This window comes from Nelusetta ayraudi, unplaced genomic scaffold (genome assembly GCF_046127955.1).
Source record: "Nelusetta ayraudi isolate G7.1 ecotype Tasmania unplaced genomic scaffold, CSIRO-AGI_Nayr_v1 ptg000042l, whole genome shotgun sequence".
NCBI classification, from domain to species: domain Eukaryota; kingdom Metazoa; phylum Chordata; class Actinopteri; order Tetraodontiformes; family Monacanthidae; genus Nelusetta; species Nelusetta ayraudi.
The window spans coordinates 19,164,390-19,189,255 of NW_027466092.1; the positions used below are offsets into that span (position 1 = coordinate 19,164,390).

Below are 24,866 nucleotides of genomic sequence, written 5' to 3' on the forward strand. Positions count from 1 at the left end.
CGTTCACACACACACACACACACACACGCACACAAACATGTAGAACATAAAAATGTTGTTAAACAGTTATATATTCATCCAACCATCTTTTAAACTGCTTATTCCTGCACTCTGCTGGAGCCTAATACAGTTACACATAATTTTAGAATTAAATTTTGGGTACACGCACGCACGCACGCATACACACACACACACACAAACACACACACACACACACACACACACACAAACATACAGGGTGTGATAGATAGGAGCAAAAGAAAAGGGGGAAGTACTTAGAGGCACGGCGACTTGCTTCAGTAATTCATCTGAACGCATATCCTCCTCAGATCCATTCACATGTGCTGTGTGTACATGATGTTGATGCACAATCTGAGGAACTGTGATTTTAGACAGGGAGCGATATCGCGGCTTAGGTCTGCAGATTTGAATTATGGATCTGGGTTAGGGTTAGGGTTAGGGCTCAGCTTCTGCTGTTGACATTTATGTCAACAGCAGAATGCCCCCTCCCTGTATTTTCTTTGAGTTGAGAGAGCCGTCCTTGATGTGTCCACTGTCGTCCCAGGTTCCCCGGGAAACAGGTCCCCACTGTGAGGAAGGTTCCCCCACAAGGGACAGATTGAATCATGGGGACTGTGGGACACCAGGCCTGGTGCTGCCAGCCAACAACAAGGTCAAAGAGACACGATTCATTGACACAAAGTTTACTGCATCATACTTGGTTTGTATGGCTCTGTGGAATCGTGGTGAAGCTCATAGTTGAAAAATGTGACATGATCTGGAATTCACTAGAATTGAACGCTGTACTTTTCAAGGACCCCAAAATGACCTGAAAAGTTTATTGTATAGCATTAATTTCCCTCTCTCTCTCTCTCTTGCTCTCTTGCTCTCTCCCTCCCTCTCTCTCTCTCGCTCTCTTCCTCTCTCACACACACGCTCTCATGCAGAGAGAAGGTAGGGCTGTTGGACAGGCTTAGTGTCTGCTGGGAGCATGTGGACCTCTTTCCTGTTTTGATGTCGTGCTAATTAGAATATCACACACAAATGCTCTGTTACAGTGTGTGTGTTAGAGTGTGTGTGTGTAAGGGATCCCTGTTGGTTGACACACTTCCCAAGCAGAACCTCTCTGAGGGGTCGTGTTTGAAGCGCAGCAGCAGTACCACCCCTTTGCTGTCCTGACTCTGTCTCAGTGTGTGTTGTTGCGTGTGTGTGTGTGTGTGTTCTGGTCCTGTGTTCTTGGCTCAACCTTCGCTAAACTCTTTGAATCAGTCGACACTTTTTCATTTGAAAAACAAGAAAGCCACAACGATATCTACTCATGCTAATATTTAAAAATGAAATATGTAGATCTTCATTTTTTTTAAACAATTCATAACATCTTCGCTATCTCTGCAAACATTTAGATGACATATTGGCTGTGATTTAATCAAATAAAACCACACTGAAGTAATTTAAGGCGGTAGCTGGGGGCAACTAAACAAACCTAAAGTTTTGACAACCAATTGATAATTTTCTTTAATATACAACTCCACAAACTTGCACATCTCCTCCCAATAAACACTGACAATCAGCTTTTCACTTTTGCATTCAGCAACAAAACATCCTGAGAGCTTTGGTCTTCCTCCCAACCCTCCTGGCTCCAGTGCACATCTACGCTTTTATTGGACTCTTTGTACTTTAATCAGTTTGGAGTCATGAGATTGCCGGTGCTTCCTGTTGTCACATTGCTCATTTATTATCTTTGTCACTTTTATGCCATTTGTCACCGCAAGCGTTGAAAACACCAGAGGTGAATTTTGCATGAAACTTCGCACCGCTGTGTCTGTGCGCTGAATACTGAATATAATGTATTTAACGCAATGTTTTGGGGCCTTTTAAAGTGTGTGTCACCTGCCATATGGTTCAACGTGTGTGAGTGTGGGTGTGTGTATCTCCTCCTACGCAGCCCAACACCCCCAGTCGCTTATCCCTCCCTCTGAGTGCACGGCCCCGCCCCCTTGGTATCTGTGTCATTACTCCACCCAAGAGTGTGTGTTTCTCTTTGTAGCCATTCCAACTTGGCACCGCTGCAGGGAGAAGAATGTGTGTGTGTGTTTTAAATGTGTGTGCTGTCACAGGTACAACTAGGACAGCGAGCAGGAAGGAACAAGGACGCGGTTTGATGAAACACAAAGTTTACTGAAAAAAAAATCAGGACGCGAACACTTGCCCATTTCTCATCTTCCTTTGGTTTTCTGTTCAAATGTCAATTAGGAAGGAAAAGTTTGAGCGTCGTCTCTCAGATCTCATACAAACAAAGCTGTGAATTTGATCCTGAGGATTCTAGTCCAAGCTCTGAGAATTCAGGAGGGACAGAACAGAAGCTTAAAAAAAGACACGGGCAGTTGAGATGTTTAACATGATGTATGTATGTTCGGATGACGACTGCCTTTCATTTTACATCAAAAGTACATGTGGGACTTCACTTTGATGGTTTAAATGTACAGTTAAATGGTGGTTTCAAATGACATCACCTCAAATTTAGCAACAAAAATCACTTGAGAAACAACCAGGCTGCACAACACAAAGGCAAAGACCCATCAACAGGGGAATTTCATAAGATGTTGCCTAGTTTCGTTTTTTTTTATCTCCCTCCTGTGTGATGCTGCATATATTTCATCAGGCCCATTTAGCAGCAAGTCTGTGATCCCGTTTTGTTGCTCACTTTTTGTTTGGGGATTAATATTTATCCAGCAGCATGAGGGTTGCAGGGGTTGGGTGGGGTTAATTTGTGACGCCTCGGTCGTCTCCAGATTTGTCACTTCCAGCAGGAAGCGCAGCCGGCTCGTTAGGAATTAAAACCATAATCTGTCGTTTGAGAGCGGGACAAACTCTGACCACGGTGGCAGACGTCTCCCGGTGAATGGGGCCGTCACGTTAGGGGCACCGAGCTGAAACCACAGAGTCAGCTGTCCTCTCTGTCACGCTATGCTAAGCTAGCCAGTCCACAGAAAATCAGTGACAGGAGCTCCAACAGATGGACAAAGGCAGCGCATTCGTTTAAGGAGTTGAACTGTCCAAAAACTAAACAAGGATGAGATTACAGAGAGGAAAGTTTACTGCTCACGCCGACAACTTCCCCGAGATTTATGTCGACACAACAACCAGAATCAGCATGACGCTTTAGTCGACAACTTTGGCATGAGCCAAATAATTTATATAGGGTACTCTACGATCAATTTCGTGTTTGTTGTTTGTTGTTGTTGTTGTTGTTGTTGTTGTTTTTTTTAGAAATTTACAACCAAAGAAAGAGAACGGTGGAGGCCAGGAACACCAAAATAACAACAGCTGTTGAAATATTTGGTTGTGTGCTTTAGAAAAATTAATAAATTAACAAAGAAGGAACAAAATGGAGTGGAGGTGAGACAAGAAAAAGAGACAACATCTGCAAAGGAATAAAGAAATAGTGTTTTGGCTGAATCGGCACAAGTGCTTTGAACAAAGTGACTTAAATCTGCTGCTGTCACATACTATGAGCCTGAGGGTGTGTGGGTTTTTTTTTGCATTAAGACTGTCAGAGACACACACACACACACACACACACACACACACACACACACACACACACACACACACACACACACACACACACACACACACACACACACACACACACTGCTGATGCAGCAGCAATAAAATTGGACACATTTTCTTTCCTCGGGCTAAAAACCTTTCTTATGCTGTTCATCATTATTCACACAAAGTCCTTCAAAATAAACAGGAAACGGAACTATTTTCTCCCACTACTTGTCCTGCCAGTCCGTCTACCTTCGTCCTCCCCTGCTCTTCTTCACGCTTCTCCTCTCCTTCGTTTTGTCCCCGGGGAGTTTGGAGCGAACTGATGCAGCGGGGCACTTCTGTCTGGGGGGGGTGGGGACTGTTTGAGCAGCAGGGCCGGGGCTTAAACTGAGGTATTGCTCTTTTACTGAATTAGATGGTGGGACAGGACACAGGGAAGCATCCATATTGGTCGAATTTTCAGGAAACTCAGAAATCTGAAATACACAAAAAAGAGAACAACTTCTATTTATTTCATTGTTTTTTTAATATTTCAAAACGTAATTTATTTTTATTTACGTGCACACAAATTATGGCTTGCGCCGTAAAATGAGGTTATACCTTCTAAAAGAAAAAAAAAAAGAAAAAAAAAAGACAAAATAATAAATTATCTTTGGAAAAATAGCAATTTATTGCAGTCACACAAAGTAAGGATGAAGTCAGTAAACAGTCGGACAATTACACAGCTAATATAATCAAACTCACGGGGACAAAGGCCCCGCTGTCTCCCAGACAAACATCCTGCAGCTCGCTGTGCAGTGCCATCACATGACTGCGGAGGGTGGAGACTTCCTGTTCCAGCCAATCAACCCTGGAGCTGAAGGAGTGACAGAGCTGAGAGAAGGAGGAGAGGAGGGACTGTGCAAGAAAAAAAGAAAGGAGAAAAAAATTGAAAAGTTGAGAGGGTGGGAGGTATAACAAAGGGAAAGAAGGAAGGAAGAAAAGAGTAAAGGAAGACGGGAGAAGAAGGACGGTTGAGGAGAAACCTGCCACGCTGCTATCTCAGGAAGTGCCACGCTGCACTCTCCTAAACTCTTGTCCAGGTGTTGCAGCAGTGAGGGGTGGAGCTGAGGGCCCAGCAAGGAACGTGATAGGAGGAGGGTCTCTCTGACCTGGGGACAGACAGGTGTCACCAGAGTAAGGCTGTGGCTGTGTATCAATTCAGGGTCTGCATCCTTCGAAGCCTGCATTTGAAGGCCAGTCACGTCATAGCACTGCGTGAAGGCCTGTCCCAATTCACGAAAATTTGAATCCGCCCTTCAAATGAATCCTCCTTTTAGCCGATTTGGAGGATGCACTGCTACTACTATCCGTCACGGCCTCCCCTATGCCAGGATGCTTTGCGTGCTGCTGCAAAGCATCCTGGGATCCTGGAAAGTCAGCTGAAATGGCAAAGACACGACATATAGATTTAAGTATTCATATTTCACATAAAATATGAATGTGGGTCCTTTGGAGGACCAGCCGGCCGATGGAGGACCCGGCCAAAGAAGGATGCAGACCCTGAATTGAGACACAGCCTGTGTGTGTGTGAATGAGAATGTGTGTGTGTGTGTGTGTGTGTGTGTGTGTGTGTGTGTGTGTGTGTGTGTGTGTGTGTTGACCTGGTTGTTGCTGGTCTCTGCGGCTTTCATGCTGGCGATCAGCACATCTCTCTGTCTACATGGACAGAGAGGGGGGTAACGGTGAAGAGCGTCGTTCGCCAGAGGCACCGCTGACACACGGAGAGGAGATCACGTGACCTGTCAAACGGCAGAGACTCACCTGGTGGCATCGCTCAGCTCGCCCTCTGCCCGCTGCAGTCTCTGACGCAGCTGCTTCCGCTCCCTCTGGATGCCCATCAGATGTTTACCCAGAATCCTCAGTGAGCGCTCCTTCTGACCCACCTCCCGTCGCACCTCTGACAGAGACTGGACGGAGAGGAGGACAGAGTTTACCAGTCACGTCTACTTGTCAATGCCATGAGCGTTCTCTGCCAGTCGGGAGCTGGGGGTCTGTCTTACCTGTGTGGCGCGGCCGAGTGCGTTCTGCAGGTCGCGCTGCTCGCTGGCGTGCGTGTTCAAGTGACAGCGCAGCGTTCGCAGCCGCTCGCTCTGTTCCTGGAGGAGCGTCTGAGCTTCCCGTTCCCTGCTCAGCGACTGACGGAGCTCCGTGCGCACACCGTTGAAGTGCTCAGCTGCAACCTAAGCACACGCACGCACACACACACACACACGCTTACTACCACAATTACTTTGCATGTACTTTGACTTTTCCATTCTTAAAGGTTAGTTGTAATATTTGGTTTTAGTTTGCATCCATCCATTTTCAATAGCCGCTTCTTTCTACACTCAGTGTTGCCAGGGTCTGCTGGAGTCAGCTGTCATAGGGTGAAGGCAGGGTGACACCCTGGACAAGTAGCCAGTTCATCGCAGGGCCACATGGAGACACAACCACAGACAAACAACATTCTCTCTCTCACACACACACACACACACACACACACACACACACACACACACACACACACACACACACACACACACACACACACACACACACACAGGCAATTTAGAGTTTCCATTTCACCTCACATTCATGTTTTGGGATTGTAGGAGGAAGCCGGAGAACCCTGAGAGAACCCATGCAGACACAGGGAGAACATGCAAACTCCACACAGAAAGGCCCCAGGTACAGAATCGAACCCGCAACTTTCTTGCTGTGAGGCGGCAGCGCCAACCGCTGCACTACCGGGTCGCCAGCGTTGTTCTCTCTCTCCCCAAATGCACACCCAAAACTACTGCAGATCCCTCGCCCACATTCTTCTTTGTTGGTTTATTTGAAGACACGAGCAGTCACCCTAATCACGAGCTGCTCTGTTAGATGAGCTAGAGTCCACACTGGCTGCCTCAAAAATATGGCGGTGCAAAATGGCAGCAAAACCCTGACCTCAAATCACAAGACAAGACAACGGAGGATCAGCTGAAAGTTCTTTAGAGATCTTTGAAACAGTTAAAAATATATTCTGATCCTCACAATGTTGTATTTATACGCCATACACAAAAACACACACATAGACAGTGTCATTGTGAGCTGTGTTCATCATTGTGCGTGTTGTCTTGGTTGAGCTTTACCATTTCCTCTCTCTCATGCCGCCGCTGCCCGCCTCTCCTCAGACTGGCCACCTCCAGCCTCAGGGTCCGCCTCTCCATATCGGCCGAGTGCAGTCGTTGGCTGAATAGCAGGAAGTGCTGCTGCAGGGAGGAGACGAGCACCTGTGCGGAAGACAGACTTGGGGTTAGAGGTCAGCGGTCGATAGGAAAAGCTGTTTGCGGCCGATCTGAGGAGGACAGACTGTCGGGGGAGTCACCTTGCTCAAACTGGATGTCAGCTCTCCCTTCTCTGGCCTGCAGAGACGCAGAGCGCCTGCCGCATTTGATTGGTCGAGGAGATGTTGCAGGAGGAGGCTGAAAGCGGAGCGAGCGGCTGACGTCACATCTGGTGAGGAGGAGGAGGAGCCTGGGGAGAGAAGAAGGAGGATAGTTAGAGAGATAGAGCAAGGTGTGTGTGTTAGGGATGGACGATATGGTCTAAAAATGTTATCACGATAATTTCTGGCATTTATTGCCATAACGATAAAAGTGACGATAATAATATGAAACAATACAACTCCATCTTTTCAGATTTTTAGAAACTGCACTCGGGAAAAAAAGACGCGTTTACACAGAGCCGTGTTTATTAAAATAGATAAATAAATAAATAAATAAAAAATGTTTACACAGATACGCCGGCCTGGTGTGGCGCCGCAAGTTTACTTCTGAAGGCGGAAGAAGAAGAGCACCTGAAGCACGTTGTGTTTCAAGAAGTAGTAGCTCGCTAAAAACATTAACGCCACAGATTACAGAAAGAAAGATCGCTCGAGAAAAGACGGAGTGGATCAACGACAGAGTTGAACGTCTGCTTCATGTTACTTACTAAGCCTGAAAAGGTACATGCTAAGATTGACTGGGAGTCGTACCAGTAAAGGTTCGCTGACATTTTTGTCATTTAGGTTCCCAGCCTCAATATCCCAGTCCGCGGACCCAAAAGAAAATCAATAAAAAGTAAAACAGCTAATAGAAGACGTAATTACATCATCAACAGGAGTTTATCATTATTATCGCGAGATGACGTTCTCGCCGTGGGGAATTCTTTGACGATACATCGCAAACGATAACATATCGCCCATCACACTGTGTGTGTGTGTGTATGTGTGTGAGAGGCTACCAGAGAGGGACAGCACCCCCTGCAGGTTGGCCATGGAGGATATGATCTTGGAGGAGAGACACTTGGAGCGAAGCCAGCGAGCGCACACACCTGGACGTCCTTCATCACCTGAAATCACACACCTGAGTCGTGATCATGGACACCACCGGCGCACTGCTGCAATTCGAGGGCACAGCTGCTCACCTGAGGACTTGCTGAGCTGAGCTGACATGGCCACACCCCCGCACACGCCGACGGCTGGCCCGGTTCCGCCCACCTCCACCTGGAATAGCACCGACGTTTGCCGGCCCAGCGAGCGCCACCTCCTGACGGCCCGCACCGTCCACACGCTCCTCCTCCACCGCCGCGCCGCCATCCTTCTCCCTCCGCTTCTTCCTGCCTCCTCCTCTTCGCCTCCCAGGGCGGCGGCCAGCCTCCTCACCTCCTCCTCCAGGGCCTCCTTCTCGTCCAGCTGTGCCGACAGGAGCCTCTTCTGTTCAGAGAGGAGCTGCGAGCGGCGCTGGGTGTGTCTGAGGGCGCCAGCCAGCAGGGAGCAGGCCGCCAAGAAGGAGCACGCCTCCCTTTGGCTCCTGGAGTGGAGGCCCTCCAGCCGGGCGAGGTCGGAGGTCAGCGAGGAGTTGCGGCGCTCCAGGGAGGAGACGCGGTCACGGAAGGTGTCACACTTAAAGCGACTCGCCTGCGGAGGAAGAAGAGAAGCACGTCGTCAGGTTGTTTGATAGATTCTTTCTATTTATCTTGCAATCTATTCCCAGTACACGTTTGTGTACAGTGCTGGCTCTTAGTGCAATGATGCATGATTCATGTCTGCGAAGGTTCTCAGTCATCCAGGTCATCTTAAAGTAGAAGGATTAAGTTGAGGCAACTGGACTTGTTCTTGCGATCTTGAAGGCCTTCAAGATAGCAAAAGTGCATGAACCAGAAGTCCAGTTGCTCCAACTTAACCCTTCTGCTTTTACATGATAACTGTATATGTAACCGTCATTCACTGCGTTCTCCACAGTTGGACCCAGCTCCATGACGTCTCTCCTTTAGCTTACAAGTAAACACATCAGAGTGAGACAACTCACCCTGCAGGTTGGCCAAGGAGGTTTAAAAAAAATGTTCTGATACTCTGCGAGTCACGTCTGGAATAACACCGACACCAGCAGTGTGTTCTGGGGAAACACACTCTCCTTGGAGATTTTCTGTCTTCACTTGAACAACTTTGAAACAGTACTACTGAAATGCATTTCTGTCGGGCCCTTGTGAATCACCAGCAGGGTCCCTTTGCAGCGTCTTCACACAGGGACGGAAAAATCACACAGAAAGTTCTGACTTCATTTGAGTCCATCAAAGGGACAGAGGACTGTCTTCAACTTCAGCCATTCCGCTGACTCAGCAAAGCTAAAGAAAAACACCTGAGGGAGGTGTGTGTGTGTGTTTACCTGCAGTTCCTTCTGCAGTGTGGCCACGGTATGCGTGTGCTGGCTACTCCACGCCTCCTCCCTCTTCCTCAAGCTCTCCGCCAGACGGGACATCACGCATTCCTGACTGCGCTGCAGCTCCCGCACACACATGCTCTTCTTGTTGCAGACACTCTGCAGGTGGCAGATCTTTACAAAGCAAACACAAAGTTGTAAACAGTTTCAATCTTATGCAATAAAGCACGTGGATGCTGGATACATTCGAGTTGAGGACGTAGAGAAAATCAAACACACACACACACACACACACACACACACACACACACACACACACACACACACACACACACACATCCTGTTAACCTTGTCATTGGCCTGCCGCAGGTCAGAGGTCAGTTGGTCGACATGCTCATTGATGACATCACACAGCTCCTTCCAGGTGAAGTTACCCAGGATGCTCTGGGGCTTGTCGAGGAGGACGCACCCAGTCAGCAGGCGCTGGTACACAGTGTAGAGGAAGGACAGATGGTCCTGACACACACACACACACACACACACACACACACACACACACACACACACAGTGTGACATAGTATTATGGGATTACTTTCCCCAGCATCAAACAAAGCAAAATTAAATGTTTCCAACATAATGACATCACCTGCTGAGCAGAGTGACAACACAGAGAGGTCGGACAGGAAATTGCGACATGAATCTCTTGGCCAGGAGGTGGCAGCATAACGCTCACCTTTGACTGTTTCTGCAGCTGCTCCGTCATCTCCTGAACTTTAGCGGCTTGCTCCACTCTCTCGCTCGCCCTCTCCTCACTGTTTCTTTCGAGCTCCACCTGCACCTCTCGATTCTGCGCCAACCAATCAGAGCGCTGCTCTCGAAGGCGGTCCACCTGCTCCTGTAGCGTGGCAGCTGCATGCTGGGCCTCCTAGATAGGCGAGCGGTGGGGCGTGGAGGCGGTGGGGTTTGGCGTGTGGAGATGTCACCCATTACATAACAGACGTTTTGTTTCTCAAGAAGGTCCAGGACTGTGCTTACCTTCATCTGTCTGCTCTGGTCTGAGCTCTGCAGTTTCAGGGAGCGGTTCTCTTCATGGAGCTTCTCTGAGGCAAGCAGCAGATCCTGGACCTGTCAGCACACGGTTGGGTGAAGTGATTGTCCCATCTGTTGACATATGTATTGTGCTGCACACTGTCACCAGGGAGCTCTCATCTTAGCGGTTCATACCTGCTGATCAGCCGCCTCCAGCCTGTGTTTGGAGCTGCCGAGAGTCATTTTCAGCAGCTGCAGCAAGTCAGCAGAACTCTGGTCTCCAATGTCTTTTGCAGCGGGGCAGCTGGTTTCTGCATGCAAACATGGACAAAACACAATTTATCCTTCAGATTGCATCTGGGGTGTTGGATGTAGTTATGTGTTTGCTGTGTGTACCTATAGCGGTATGCTGCTTGAGCGTTTCTCTGATGTTCCTGAGTGCCTTCTCTGCTTCAGACCGATTCTTCACGGTGAGGGGGAAGAGAAGAAGGATTAGAGCAAAAGGTGGAAACAAGAGGTAGAATAAAAAAGATGAATACAGGGAAGAAAAAAACAGGAAAATAATACATATTTTACGGAAAAAGAAAGTTCATTAAGAGATAAGATAAGATAAGATAAACCTTTATTCGTCCCACGACGGGGAAATTTAGGTGTTACAGCAGCCAAGAAGATAGGGCAAACAAGAATAAAGTGAATGAGTGTGATGAACCTGCTCCAGCAGTGTGCGTGTGTTGGCATGTTGCCTCTTCTCATCTTCAAGCCTCTCTGTGAGGTCAGAGGTCATTTTCTTTTCCTTTTCTAAGATCGCATTGAGCTCAGTTTTACATTGTGCAAAGTCCCTTTGCAATCTGCAAAACACATGCACACACAAATGAGACCCTCTGAACATTAGAAAGGAAAAGGATTTATGTCATGTTTGACATCTCACCGCTGCAGATGATGCTCACAGCCGATGCTCTTCTCTCTCTCCTGGCTGTAAGCTTGTTCCACCTCTCTCAGCTGAACCCTCAGCAGTTGCAGATTGTGCAGTGCCACCTGGTGGCCAGACTTCTCCACAGCCAGAGCTGCCTCTAGGTCCCCTAGACGCAGCTGTCACATGACCACAGACATGATTTATCTTAACTTTATTCCTCTAATGACCTCTACCACCTTCTTCTGGGTGTGTGTGTGAGTGTGTGTGTGTGTGTGTGTGTGTGTGTGTGTGTGTGTGTGTGTGTGTGTGTGTGTGTGTGTGTGTGTGTGTGTTTACCTGGAGGACCTCGGAGTTGAACTTTGTCTCCAGGTGGCTTGCTCTTTCTGTCTCCATGTTGACCTGAAGAGATTTCATTCTCTGATCTGAGACCTGTGCAGAGAGACCAGCCAAGTGTGTTATTGCAAAATGTGTGTTTCCATCCACTACTGATCTGTGAAACTTAATATTAGGATTAAGTTCAGCTAAATAGACAGCAGGTGGAGCAAAGTTTCCAGTGTGGCATCATTGTGTCATCAGTGTGATAACGTAAATAAAAAGTGTGACTATTTGCGTGAATATAATTTGTTACGTAAAGTTAAAGGAAAAAGGAGGAAAAAAGGTTCTTCAATTATCAATCCCCTCTGTAGTTTCCATCTGGTGCCAGATCATCAGTGCATGATCGCTGGAGTGACTTAAAAGTCACGTGATTTCTGTTTTCATTCTCCACTTTTACCCTTTGTTGATTTGCCAACCGTTCCATCTCCTCCAAGTATTAAAACTATAATTGCAAAATTTCACAACTTTCTTGAATTTGTATATTTTCAAACAGGTATGTTTTGTGCAAATCTAAAAATGCACATAAAAATAGGCTATTAGACACCCACTTAATGAGGACGGCTATTAAATTCTTCCTCCTCACCTCTTTCTCTTTCACACCCCTACTCTCTCTCTCCTTCAAGAACTGTAGTTCTTTAGCTAGTCGTCGCTTCACTTTTGCATCTTTCTCATTCTCCGTATTCAGCTCTGCCATCCTCTGCTCTGACTCCTCCAGAGCCTCTTTATGGTCCTGGGGAAGGAAGGAGCAAAGAAATTAGACTTCATGGAACAGTTCTTTTCCTACCAGTGTCACTGTGTATTACCTGAAGCAGTCGCTGCAGTTGCTGGTTTTCTGAGGTGAAGCTCTGGATCAGACCGTCGCGTTCCTCCATCACCTGTTGCAGCGCAAGCCGATCCTCCTCCCCGGCCTGGCGGGTGATCTCCAGAGCCTTCTGAAGCTCCTGGACCGTCTGCTGGAGTTCAGCTGCTCGCTCTGACATAAACAATACTTGTGAATCAAGGGAACAGAAGAAAAAAAAAACTTTGATAAGAATGTGCATATGATTTGCTTACCTGTGACTTTAAATACTTGCTCCTCGTTCCTTTGGCTCACAGTCAGCTGGTACTGAAGCTCCACCCGCTGGGCTTCTCCTCGTTCCACAGAGGACCTGAGCCTGGTCAGCTCAGCCCGCAGCTTGCACAGCTGATATCAGACACAGTGAATGTTAATGAGACGACAGGCTGACATCTTTGGTGAGGTAATTACATGCATAGTTCTACTGCTCCTCACCTCCTGGTTGTGGCTGGAGGTCAGCTCCAGTTTCTCTTTCTCTAGTAGGTGGACCCTCCACCTCAGCTTCTCCTCTCCCTCTCCTCCTTCACTCCCCTCGGAGAGCTGCCTACTACTCCTTGCCTGCTTTCCATCACCTCTTTGCTCCTCCGTAATCTTTTCTGCTTGTTTTTGTTTTCGCTGCATGGCGTTGGCGATCTCATTCACCCTATTAGCCAAACACGATGCAGTCAAGTACACAAAATTATGAAGTACAACAAAAGTTAATTTTAAAGTCTAATCTTAAATATTTTGTCCATACGAGAAATAAAAATTAAATCTCAGGTTGACTGTATGGGTATATTGCAAATTACAAAGCCAAAGTCAAAAGTGGGAGCTTTATACATATACACATTGTATACATTTTAACATTGTAATTGTGCTCATTGAACAGGCGTATACATTGTACAAGAATTTATGGTTTTTGTTTTTGTTTCAGTATTCAAAATAGTTTAAATCAAAAGTTAAAGTAAAGAGGACACTGGGTTAAATTCAACAGCAATAACAAGAACTATATATGCATATTACAATAAATATGACGTAAATTGTCTAATTGCTACCACATGTACAATTCTAATTCTAATTAATTAATAATAAATTCCTCCTCAGAAATGGCTAATGTGAAAATGCCCTCTTTACAGTCATTCCCCGGCCGCACCCCCAAAATTAATAGATATATTCCTTGGTTACTATGCAGCAATGTACAACGATAAACGAAAACAGTATAACTGAGGATAACATTTCATATGCAAGATTCAATGTGTGCTCGGACCTTACTATCTCCAATGAGTTCAGCTCAGATCTCTCGAATCCAAGCAGGTGTCTCGGCTGCTCGGTCGCGCCTGACAGCTCTATTGGTCCTTAACGTACAGCAATGCTTATCAGATTCAACACCAAGGTAACACATAATATAAATTCATGTTTTTCCTTCTAATTGTAATGTGCATAGAAGAGAGCCAGCAAAGTCACTGGAGGTTATTTGGGCACCTAGGGACGCCTGTTGCTGGGATGCTGATGTTCCCATGCCAGCAACACACAAAACACACGGCGGGATGCGTGTTGACGTAAACAATCACCAACATATTGGCCAAACATCAGACAACTAATGATGTCGTGCAACATATGCCCAAAACACGGGACAAACTCATATATATAGTTTACCACTTAAGTCGAATTAACAGAAAGAAGAAAGAAAAACGATCCGCAAAAAGTCATCTTTCGTGTGGAATATCTATAGTTTGAGAAGTTTCAAAGGTGCACGGAAAAATCCCAAACAATCGGAAACTGAGTTTTGTTTACATATGTAGAACAGGACAAATGAGAACAACGCATCGCAGAGTTCCCTCATGTCATCTTTTTATATTCAATAATAATTTCGAGCGTTGCCGCGAACAGAACTTTCTATCCCAAACTGCTTTCAAATCGAGAGAAAACATATCCAAAAAAAGAGTTCTGAAATACTTACAGAAACATCACCCGGGGAAACGTTTGAATTAGACGCCATCACGGGCGTCCTTACGTCATTTCCGCTATGGGCTGGTTCGTAACGGCTTGATCGTGTTCTGTGGTTGCTATATTTTATTCCGCTATTCGGTTACAATATTGTCCAATGTTAAATTACGCTCATTTTAGACGCTAACTTAAAATGGTAATAAATAGTAAGTGTCGGCTTTTATTATTCGTTATTATTTATATTCTTCCACTGCACACTAGATGGCGGTGCAATCAACTGTTCTGTTGTAAGCGTTTATGGTGAGAAGCGTAGAAGAAGAACAATCAAAACAATATGGCAGCGTCGGCAGAACACATGGAACCGGTGCACACAGAGGCACATGTTATTATTCCGGATCCAGCAGAGGCCTCAGAAATAACGAAAAACTCCGATCCAAACTCGGAGCTGAACACCCAGGATCCAGACAACGATCCGGATGATGAAGAAGACAACGAGGGTGACGAGCCACCAGGGCCGAGGATTCGAGACACACCGGAGGACATTAAGTTGGAAGCGATTGCCAACACGGTGGCTTTCCACCCGCACAGGGACATGGTGGTATGCGGGGACGTGGACGGGGACGTGTACGCCTATTCTTACTCGTGCACGGAAGGGGAGAACAGGGAGTTGTGGTCGTCGGGACACCACATGAAGTCGTGTCGCCAAGTGCGCTTCTCCGCCGATGGACTGAAACTGTACAGTGTTTCTCGCGATAAGGCGGTCCACCTGCTGGACGCGGAAAGAGGACAGTTGGTGACGAGAATTCGCCGAGCGCACGACGTCCCCATCAACAGTCTCCTGCTGGTGGACGAGAACATCCTGGCCACTGGGGATGACGGGGGCACCGTCAAGGTGCGGGATGAGCTCTTATCAAATTGTTTATATATTCACCAGTCAATATTAACCTGATTGAGGAGAGGAGCAGCCTTTGTTAAATGTATCTGCAGCTCTACTTTGGACTGTTTTCGGATGTACAGACTCATTAGTGACTGACAGTATCATATACCTTATTGATTATTTATTAAATCTGAATAAGTGTTATAAAACTGTTAAAACTGTCTTGAAGTATAATTTCTATAAACCTCACCCTGGTATTTCTCTGATTCTTTATTTGTTTCTTGAAAATATTTTGTGTTTATGTCTGAAGTTGTGGGATATGAGGAAGGGGACTTCCATAATGGACCTGAAACACCACGAGGATTACATCAGTGACATCGCTGTGGACCAGGCCAAGAGAATCCTACTCACAACAAGGTAAAAGGTTGACGTATTGGCACTTGTCTATGTGTATCTTGATGCACCATGGTATTAAAATCTAAACCAGTGGTCACCTCTAAGCTGTGGTCATGTTTAAGGTGATTTGACCATTGGAAATTTTTGTCTCTAAGCTCCCTCGGGTCCACAATAATAACCTCACTTTTACTGGTATTGAGCATCAGGAAATTTTGTATCATCCAAGTTTGGATTTCACTTAGGCAAGTTTATAATTTAACTAACTGATCATCGGCTTTAAATGACAGATATGACTGTTTATCGTCCGCATAACAGTGGAAACTGTTATGCTATGCTAACATGGCGTGTGTTTGTGTGTGAATCTCAGTGGCGATGGCATGATGGGCGTCTTCAACATCAAGCGGCGGCGGTTCGAGCTACTGTCTGAGTACCAGAGTGCTGATCTGACCTCAGTGGTGCTGATGAAGCGGGGAAGGAAGGTGGTGTGCGGCTCCAGCGAAGGTACTTTGTACATCTTTAACTGGAACGGCTTTGGAGCCACCAGTGACCGCTTTGCCATCAAAGCTGAGTCAGTGGAGTGCATCGTACCTGTCACTGACAGCATCATGTGCACTGCCTCCACTGATGGCTACATTCGGTGAGTAGAGCAGCCCACAGCAGGCTCAACACTTGTATTATCCCACCATGATTCTTACCAGAATGTTTTGCTAATGGTAACATTGTTTTTTTTGTCTTTAGAGCCGTCAACCTTCTCCCAAACCGGGTCATCGGATGCATTGGCCAGCATGTCGGCGAACCAGTCGAAGAACTTGCCAAGTCACAGGATTCCCATTTCTTGGTTAGCACTGCCCATGACCAGCTCTTAAAGTTCTGGGACATTTCCGGTTTATCTAAAATGGTTGTGAATGATTATCGTAAGAGAAAGAAAAAAGATGGACGAATGAAGTCCCTCACCAAGAAAGCACATGGAGACAATGACTTTTTCTCAGGACTTGTTGATGAAACGGAGAAGAAGGCAGAAGAACAAGAAGGAGAGGATGACGACGACAGCGATAGTGACAGTGGCAGCGATTAAAACAAGAGTGCTTTCTTGTGTTTTTTTTTATGTGTCCTTACCGTGCCTTCAGGTGTTAGTGGCAAAGTTATCAATGTGCACTTATAATGTTGCACAAAGATGCATGACAGAAGAGTGAAGTAAACCTCTGATTCACACTGTGTTGCTGCCTCATTCTGATACAGCGGGGACCAAGAAAGGAAATCCTTCAATTGTAACTATGTTGTGTCAGCTATGAAACATATAGTTGGCTCCAAATAAGCCAGAGAAGAAAACACTCTTTCTTTCACCCACTCTTTTTTTTTTTTTTTTTTTTTTTTTCTCTCACATATGCATATAAGATTAATAATATTTTACAGAATGAATAGCAAGCATGTCTGAAGGTGTCACTAGAAAAAGACATTGCAATCCCAAGAATCCATTTAATTAACACATAAATGCCACACATTACAATTACAGGCTTGTGTTGCTGACTTTTACTTTTTGGTGCAGTCTCAGTGTTTCTATATTTTAAATTTATTTCCATCTACACATGTGCAAAGAATATTTTTGAATAAAGCTTTGTGTCAAAGAGTCTGAGATGTTCAACATTGACCTATGTAGTATAGAGTAATAATTTAAAGTCTTTAATCTCTCCATAGTGATTTTGTATACTAAGAACATTTGTTGAAATAAAATTTTTAAGTTAATTCTGAAAATAAACTCAAGACTCAAGATCCAAGACTCAAGTAAAAAAAAATTTTTTTTAAATGGGGACCACCAAAATAATTTTGGCAATGCTTTATGTATTTATGAGTATCTTTCATTGCAGGCAAATCTATTCATTTTTTCCCCTTATTATTTGCGCACAAAATTGGTTCTTCTCGTGATTTTTTCTGCAGGCATCACAATGCCCCGCCCCTAATTGCTTCCTATTGGCCACTGTACTTGATCGTACTTGAGTGGTCACAACTACTTGCCTCTGACGCAAAACCCCAACCAGACCAGAAGCACGTATGGGCGGGTCTTTGCTCATCTCTGTTGCAGAAAAATATAACGTATTGGAACAGTCCAACCGAAGGCGGGAACCGGAAACTCCAAATGTCACGTGACACAATGTCAGTCGTCATTGACAACATGGCGCCTTACATGTAAATTCAACAGTGGGACAAGAAGCTTCTCTTCTCACCGAAAAAGCACGTACATTCTCTCTGCCAGCGATTACTTTCTATCCCCGGTAAGTGTGAAATGTAAACACGGATAATTATGGGATGTCTTTGCCTTTAAATGGCTGCGGGGATCGTCAGCATTAGCATGCCTGTATTTGTAAACAAGGAAGAACGAACATGCAGCTCAGAATGAAAACTCACGATTTACCCAGGCTATCTCACTTCAAACCGAACATAGTTAAATGGAGGACTATTTATAAAGATGCCAGTTTCTACCGTTTTTATTTATGTTTTTCCAAAGCTGTGTTAGCGCACAGTTAGCATTTTGGCGAGTTCACTGACACTTGCGTCAGAAATAGATTAGCAGATAATGCGAATCCAAACAGTATTCGCATTATCTGCTAATATGAGCATATTAAGCATGGATATACCTGTAATTTATTTTACTATGGGTCAGTAGTGCATTTGTTTTATCTCAAAATTAAACTATACAACTTCGATATACGTTTTGTTGAGTGAATCCGATTGTTTTTATTAAGACTTTGCAGAAATAAGAACCATCTCTTTTGATTAAATGAAGTACGACCTCCTCTTAATGGAGGTCGTTTTGTATGTATGTTGTACTGTAGCAGAACACCAGCAGAATGTTTTTGTCAAAGTGTCTTCTTTTACAAAGTCCCATCAGCCAGTTGAGGTAGAAGGATGCCAGGAAAAACCGGAGAGCACTTTAAACCTGGAGACCTGGTTTTCGCCAAGATGAAGGGCTTCCCTCCGTGGCCAGCAAGGGTGACAACACAGACACCTAGAAACACATATAACTGGTTGTGTACTAGTGTATTTTGATAGCTCAAGTGACATTTCTTGTTCAGGTGTGCAAGTCAGAGAGCGACTACAAGAAGCGTGTCCCCGTCTTCTTCTTCGGGACCCACCAAATGTGAGTACACACAGCTTCTGCGTGATGATGTCTGTTCCTGACTGAACTCAGACCTTATCTCTCCCTTCCAGAGGTCACCTTCCACCGAAGAACATTGTCCCGTTTGTTGGTAACAAGGTGAAGTATGGCAGCAGTGGCGTTCGCATCAAAGGCTTCACAGAAGGGATGTGGGAAATCCAGAACACACCCGGAGTTGGAAGCAAACCCAGAGTCAGTGGTTCATATTTCCAAAGAAAATATTTTATTTGTAGCCTTGAGAAAAGAAAAGGTTTCTGCAAATATATAAATCTAGAATGTAGGTTTAAGAATTTTTTTTACTCTTGTCTAATGTGTCTGCAGAACAACGCACAAACTACTCCCCCTAAACCAGCGTCATCACCTAATACTTCAGCTGCTAAACCAACCTCCACCCCAAAGACTGCACCTGCTAAATTGACCATATCACCCCAAACAGAACCTTCCAAGCAGGTGACAGATGAGGAGGTGAAAAAAGCCTGTAGTACACCTACAACTGAACAGGGTAACAGTACAGTTGTTCGTAGAAGACGCTCAAATGTGAAGGGAAGCACTGCTGTGGGGGCTCTCGCTGCAAGGAGAGCAACATTGAGATCTGCTCCAGGGGAAACCACTCCAGACTCCACAAAGACATCAGTAGTTGTCACGGCGACAGATGCTCCAGCTGTTGTAATGAAGAGGAGAGGCAGGAAACCGAGGAGTGCCCCCACTGAGACCACCGCTGGAACTACAACAACAGATTCTTCCACAGCTTCTGAAACGGCCTCTCACAAACCAGGAGAGGAACCAAACGATGGAGAATCTGCAGCTGAAACCAACACTATGTCCACTGAGAGAGAAAAATCTCCAGATGTTCTCTCGCAAGCAAAAGACCTCGGCGCAATGTCTCAGCCGACTGGGTCGAGTTCCTGTGGAGACACAGAGGAGGCTACCAAACCTGTGGCTACCAGGAGAAAAGCATGCAAGGTAACTGACTACTGTGTAATGTCAGGGAAGTCATCCACAACATAATAACTTTGCTTTTTTATTGCCACAGTTAATTTATTTTTCCATGCTGTTCCTATTAAAATTAATGACTGATTTACAGAAAAGTAAATGAAATAAATATTCTAAGTTCTGGTTTCAGGTTGTTGCTGAACAGCAGATGAAGCCAGTCGATGCTGCTGAAGCAAACACTGCAGGTACTGCACTCATGTATGCAACTGATATATATATATGAATATATATATACGTGTGTGTGTGTGTGTGTGTGTGTGTGTGTGTGTGTGTGTGTGTGTGTGTGTGTGTGTGTGTGTGTGTGTGTGTGTGTGTGTGTGTGCAACACCTTAACACCTTGTCTCCAACAGTCGGCAAGACACCGAGGTCAATTGAGACAGAACAATCAAGTAAGAGTCTCGAAAAGGAGGAGAAGAAGACAGAGGAAGACAACGAGCAGTCCGCAGGGAGTCAAGGGTTTAGGAAGAAGAAGGAAGGAAAGGAAATGCCCAAGGAAATGTGTCCGGAAAACCAGGATGATGGAAAGAAAGCATTGATGATGGAGAAGCCTGTAGCAAAGCGTGGAGGAAGGAAAAGAAAGGAGGAGAATGAGACAGAAGAGGCGGAGAGACACAAGAAAACAAAGCAGGACGAAGACACAGAATCCAAGAAGGAAGTAGTGACGAAAAGGAGGAGAATAATTGAGAGCGAGAAGAAGAAGGAAACGAAACCAAGGCAGGGGAAGAGGGGGGTGAGGGGGAGGAGAGGAAGGGGACCTGGAACTGGAACAAGAGAATGGATAGGATCAACAGAGAAGCAACAAGTCACTGAAGTGACGGTGAGGACTGTGGGGAAGAAGCGAGGGTGGAAGAGGAAAGCAAAGGGGGCACCGGAAGAGGAGGTTGAGACAAAGGTGAGGGGGGAGGAGGACGAGGAGGAAGATGGAGAGAAGGAAAGTAAAGCTGGTGACAAGGGAATAAAGAAGAAAAGGAAGGTTGCTTCTGAGGATGAAAAGAAAGAAGAGATGCAGCTAGATGAAGACACATCAGAAACAGAGACGAGTAAGAAGAAAGAGAGCCCCCTGGTGGATAATGAGGTAAAATCTTCTTTTACACTCAGAAGTTAGTGCTAAAGATAACATTTCAATAAGCGTCTTTTTATGGTTTTATTTGTTCTTTATATTAATGTGCAGCGACAGCACCACCTGGCAGCCAAGAGGGATAGTGTACTAAAATCTCTGAGAGGTCTGCTGAAGGCCGGCAGAGGAGGGAGAAGGAGGAGGGAGGCATCAAACAGCTACTTGTAAGGCGTGCACACACACACACACACACACACACACACACACACACACACACAAACGCGCACAAACACACTCATTTGCATGCTTTCAGTCAATGTGCGTGTCATACAAAAATTAATGAAAAAGAATTTATTCATCCTCTGCAGGAAAACCTTAGACAGAGCACAGAAGAAAAGTGGTCCAAAAGCATCAGACAAGAAGAGGGCCAAACAGTCAAAGATCACCACAACAATTACGGAGAAGATAACAGAGGGGAAACGAGTACCAAAGAGGCTGGAAAACACAACAGAGGACAAACAAAAAGATGATAAAAAGACGAAGCGGGGAGAGACAATGGAAGTGAAGAAGGATGAACAGAAGGTGGAACCACTAAAAGCCAAAATGCCACATGAAGTAAAAGAGAAAGGAAAGGACCTCGGAGTAAAGGATGACGATAGGATGAAGCCAGAAGAGAAGAAAGACAAGGAAACAAAGGATGAGGAGAGGAGCACCGATGATACAAAAAAGCAAAAACAGGAAGAGAAGAACGAGAGAAAAATCATCGGTAAGATTGTGAAAGCATCAGCTGGACAAAAGGCAAAGGTTCAGATGAAGACAGTAATTGGAGGAGTGATAAAGGCAGCAGAGGTGGAGGAGGAGAAGAAAAATACTGAGGAGAAGGACAGTAAAGAGAAGGTGGAAAGCAACAGAGAAAAGTCAAATGAGCCAGAGACAAAAGGCCGAGGGAGTGTGGAGGAGAAAAATGCAGAAAGTGCAGTAGTTGAGGGGAAGTCCGACAAAGAGAAGACTACAAATGTGGCCAAAAAAGAAAAGTTAACAATAGTTGAGAAGGATAAAAGAATGAGACGCAGTTATGAAGGAGAACAGAAAAGGTTGGAGAAAGATTCTGCAACATCCTCAGGGAAGAAGAATGAAAGTAAGGCAGGAAATGGGGCAATGGCCGTGAAAAAGGTGAGAGAGGATGAAAAGAAGGGAAAACCCGAAAGGGAATCGCAACAGAAGGAGGAACCCAAGGCTGAAAACAAAGTGCGGACAGAGTCTGAGGGGACGGCCACCAAAGTGGCAAAACCGCAGAGGAGTATGCTGGAAAGTCAAAGTGACAAAACCTCAACGGCAAGCTCCGAGACCGAACAAGAGCAGCCAGACATCTGTGGGAAAGAGGAGGAAGAGGCAGACGAGAAGAAGAGTGACTCCTCGGATGGAGAGAGGGTGAAGAGGCAGAGGAAGAGTTCAACCATGACGCTCACTGACTCGACACTGCACCGAATCCACGGAGACATCAGGATCTCCCTGAAGACCGACAACCCTGTGAGAGCACTAATCACTCTCTGCACCCTCAGTTAGTTTGGCCTCTTACACGTAGTCTAGAAACATTTTTCCTTTTAATTGCGACTTACAGCAGCTCTCTTCTATCTTTTCACAGTTAATAATTCACTCTTTGAACTATTTTGAATTCTTCTCTTTGCACTGCATACGTTGCTGCAAATTTCCCAAATATGGGATGAATAAAGTTCTTCTTCATCTTCTGAGCAAGAGGAAAGGCCAGGTTTTAATCTTTGTTTTAAGCCAGGCTAAGCTGGGGGTGTGGTTGAGCCGTAAGAGGAAGATGAACTATGGGGCAGAGGTCGATCCCTCGGTCATCTGCAAAAAATTGATCCGGTCCAGACTCCATGTTGATTTCATGTTTTGCAAGAGACCAGGGGACTTGGATTTTATTGAAATGTGGACTTTTAACGGTGCGTTGTGTGCGGTGACAGAGGGGGAATTATTTATTAGTGACGTGCTTATGTAAAAGTTTTATTCATTCATTTATTTATTTATGTATTTATTTATTTAGTTTGATTGACGAATGTGAATAAGAGCGGCTATTAAATGTTCTCTTCCTCTTCCTCTTCCTCTTCCTCTTCCTCTTCCTCTGCTGCTGCCAGAGTCTTGACATCATTTCATTCTGAAATGTTCCTTTTTGTGTGTGTTTATTTTCTAGGACATCAACAAGTGCCTGATGGCGCTGGATCAGCTGAGTATGGTTTATGTGACGTCCAAACACATCCAGAGACACACTGAGCTGGTCGTCACACTGAGAAAGGTATACAATGAGAGGAACAGTGATTTAAAAACCAACTGCATCCAAAAACAGCGCTTGGACTGAAACGTGGTCTTGTCTTGTCCCTGAAGCTGAGGTGCTACCGAGCCAGCCAGACCATCATGGACAAGGCCTCCATGTTGTACAACCGCTTCAAAAACGCCTACCTCCTGGGGGAGGGTGAGGAGGTGGTGAGTGCCGGCTTTTTGCACACCCTGTTGGAGGAGAAGGAGAGGGAGGAGGCCCAGCGCGCAGAACGCTACAAGAAGAGGACGGCGGACGCGGAGCTCGTGCAGGAGGTGAAGATGCGCGTGGGTCAGGTGCAGGGCAGAAAGAGTGCTGATGGAGGAGCGGAGGAGGCCGAGGGAGGAGCAGAGGGCGAAGTGCAGAGAGACGTGAGATGAAGGTATTTACATTAGTTTAATCATTACATTTTATTGAGTCGTTAAAAGGAGTGCTTTTGGAACTGAGCCCGAAGCATCCAGCAGTGATCATCTGCATTGATCGTATTCACGGATGACACCCTTTTTTTTTTAAAGATTAGAATTTACAGATTCTCTCTTCAACGGTGGACACTGGTCATCTTTGCATTTATTTGTAAGACACATTTTCATGTGTTCCTTTTCGTTCCAGCTGTCATGGACTGCTGCGGAAGCCCCAGTGGATTTTTTGCTCTGGGCCTGAAACTTCCGGAAGACATTTTCCAACCTGGCTTACAATGCTACAGTCAGACTCAACGATACAGCATTAGTTATTTATTTCTGTTATTCAATGGCAAGAGTGTTTTTATTCTACTTTTTTACACAGTGGAGAAGCTAACTGTGGTATGACTGCCACTGAATAGTTCCAATACGCGGATTTGACAACTGCTTTTATTTGTTTAACACAATTGCATTAACATTCTTCACAGTGGACTGTGTAGGTTTCATGTCACGAAAATCATTGCGTTCAATTTTTGATTCGTGCGTTAGCCCAACACTACTAGGATATCTTTGTTTTCCTTGTTTTGTTTTGTTTTAATTTCCTCAAACATGTTTTTCAGCAATCTTTAAGTCAAAACCAACCCTGGTGTTTGACCACTGTAGTTGACCTATGGTTTGAATGTTTCCATCTTAAATCCTGCTATCATCAAGCATAGGTCCTCTCCACACAGAGGGCAGCATTACATAGATTCATCTTTCCAGTTGTGACTTACTCAGTGGTTCCCAAATCTGTTGAAGTGTGAACATTTTCTTGAACTTGATGTATTGACGCTGTTAAATTAGTTTTTTGTTTCTCAATTAGTTTTTTTCTTTAAAAAAAATATGTGGGATGTTTTTTTTTGTTTGTTTTTTTTAAACTTTTTATATATTACTTGCGTACAGACTTTAAAGTTGTTTCCATGCGGCCGTTTTATGTAATATTGTTAGTGTTTTTTTAATATAGAAATTTGACATGGCAGTTTACAAATTGGCGAACAGTTATGTTGGCCTTTAATGGCAAAAGCTCTAAAGTTCTAAATATTAAAAAGAAGCTGGCATGTCACTGAGTGTCTTTCAATCTGTAATGCTATTTTCAATGTACATGACTTTGAACCCATGTTTGTGCTTAAATAGTCCTCAAGGCTTTAAGTTGGTAGCCACAAGTGATAGTTCAGAGACTCTACTTTTGATGGTAAAAATTGTACGCGTAGAACTCTTGGGAGTTGCCGTGGCTGCACGGTGATGCATATAACCAACCAACTCATTTGCAAATTCAAATATAGG

At 45.1% G+C, this 24,866-nt stretch overlaps 3 protein-coding genes across 6 annotated transcripts; 2 read left to right on the forward strand and 1 right to left on the reverse strand.

The window, feature by feature from the left end:
* Positions 1-1,322: 1,322 nt before the first annotated feature.
* Positions 1,323-14,413, reverse strand: ccdc171 (coiled-coil domain containing 171). Of its 4 annotated transcripts, XM_076035282.1 has the most exons (25): positions 14,353-14,399; positions 13,660-13,747; positions 12,849-13,056; positions 12,632-12,761; positions 12,382-12,551; positions 12,162-12,308; positions 11,540-11,632; positions 11,219-11,379; positions 11,000-11,138; positions 10,687-10,753; positions 10,486-10,601; positions 10,297-10,386; positions 9,995-10,186; positions 9,609-9,776; positions 9,267-9,434; positions 8,026-8,518; positions 7,843-7,950; positions 6,947-7,095; positions 6,711-6,851; positions 5,601-5,780; positions 5,362-5,507; positions 5,202-5,256; positions 4,584-4,709; positions 4,303-4,455; positions 1,323-4,034 (listed from the first exon to the last, which is right to left on the reverse strand). In XM_076035282.1, exons 3-25 carry the CDS (start codon positions 13,032-13,034, stop codon positions 3,804-3,806), a joined length of 3,609 nt encoding a protein of 1,202 aa, XP_075891397.1. In that variant the 5' UTR covers positions 13,035-13,056; positions 13,660-13,747; positions 14,353-14,399; the 3' UTR covers positions 1,323-3,803. The 4 variants fall into 4 exon arrangements, 3 of the variants coding, with proteins under 3 accessions (XP_075891397.1, XP_075891396.1, XP_075891398.1); XM_076035281.1 differs by lacking the exon at positions 13,660-13,747 and having other exon boundaries at positions 14,353-14,413; XM_076035283.1 differs by lacking the exon at positions 14,353-14,399 and having other exon boundaries at positions 13,660-14,327.
* Positions 14,414-14,651: 238 nt separating this feature from the next.
* Positions 14,652-17,119, forward strand: wdr55 (WD repeat domain 55). The gene is made up of 4 exons (XM_076035287.1): positions 14,652-15,231; positions 15,527-15,633; positions 15,980-16,249; positions 16,351-17,119. Exons 1-4 carry the CDS (start codon positions 14,674-14,676, stop codon positions 16,685-16,687), a joined length of 1,272 nt encoding a protein of 423 aa, XP_075891402.1. The 5' UTR covers positions 14,652-14,673; the 3' UTR covers positions 16,688-17,119.
* A 599-nt stretch (positions 17,120-17,718) lies between these two features.
* psip1b (PC4 and SFRS1 interacting protein 1b) lies at positions 17,719-24,189 on the forward strand. The gene is made up of 12 exons (XM_076035284.1): positions 17,719-17,882; positions 18,491-18,600; positions 18,684-18,748; positions 18,820-18,958; positions 19,088-19,729; positions 19,890-19,944; positions 20,110-20,834; positions 20,931-21,040; positions 21,185-22,346; positions 23,023-23,124; positions 23,214-23,527; positions 23,755-24,189. Exons 2-11 carry the CDS (start codon positions 18,517-18,519, stop codon positions 23,523-23,525), a joined length of 3,396 nt encoding a protein of 1,131 aa, XP_075891399.1. The 5' UTR covers positions 17,719-17,882; positions 18,491-18,516; the 3' UTR covers positions 23,526-23,527; positions 23,755-24,189.
* The last annotated feature ends 677 nt before the right edge of the window (positions 24,190-24,866 follow it).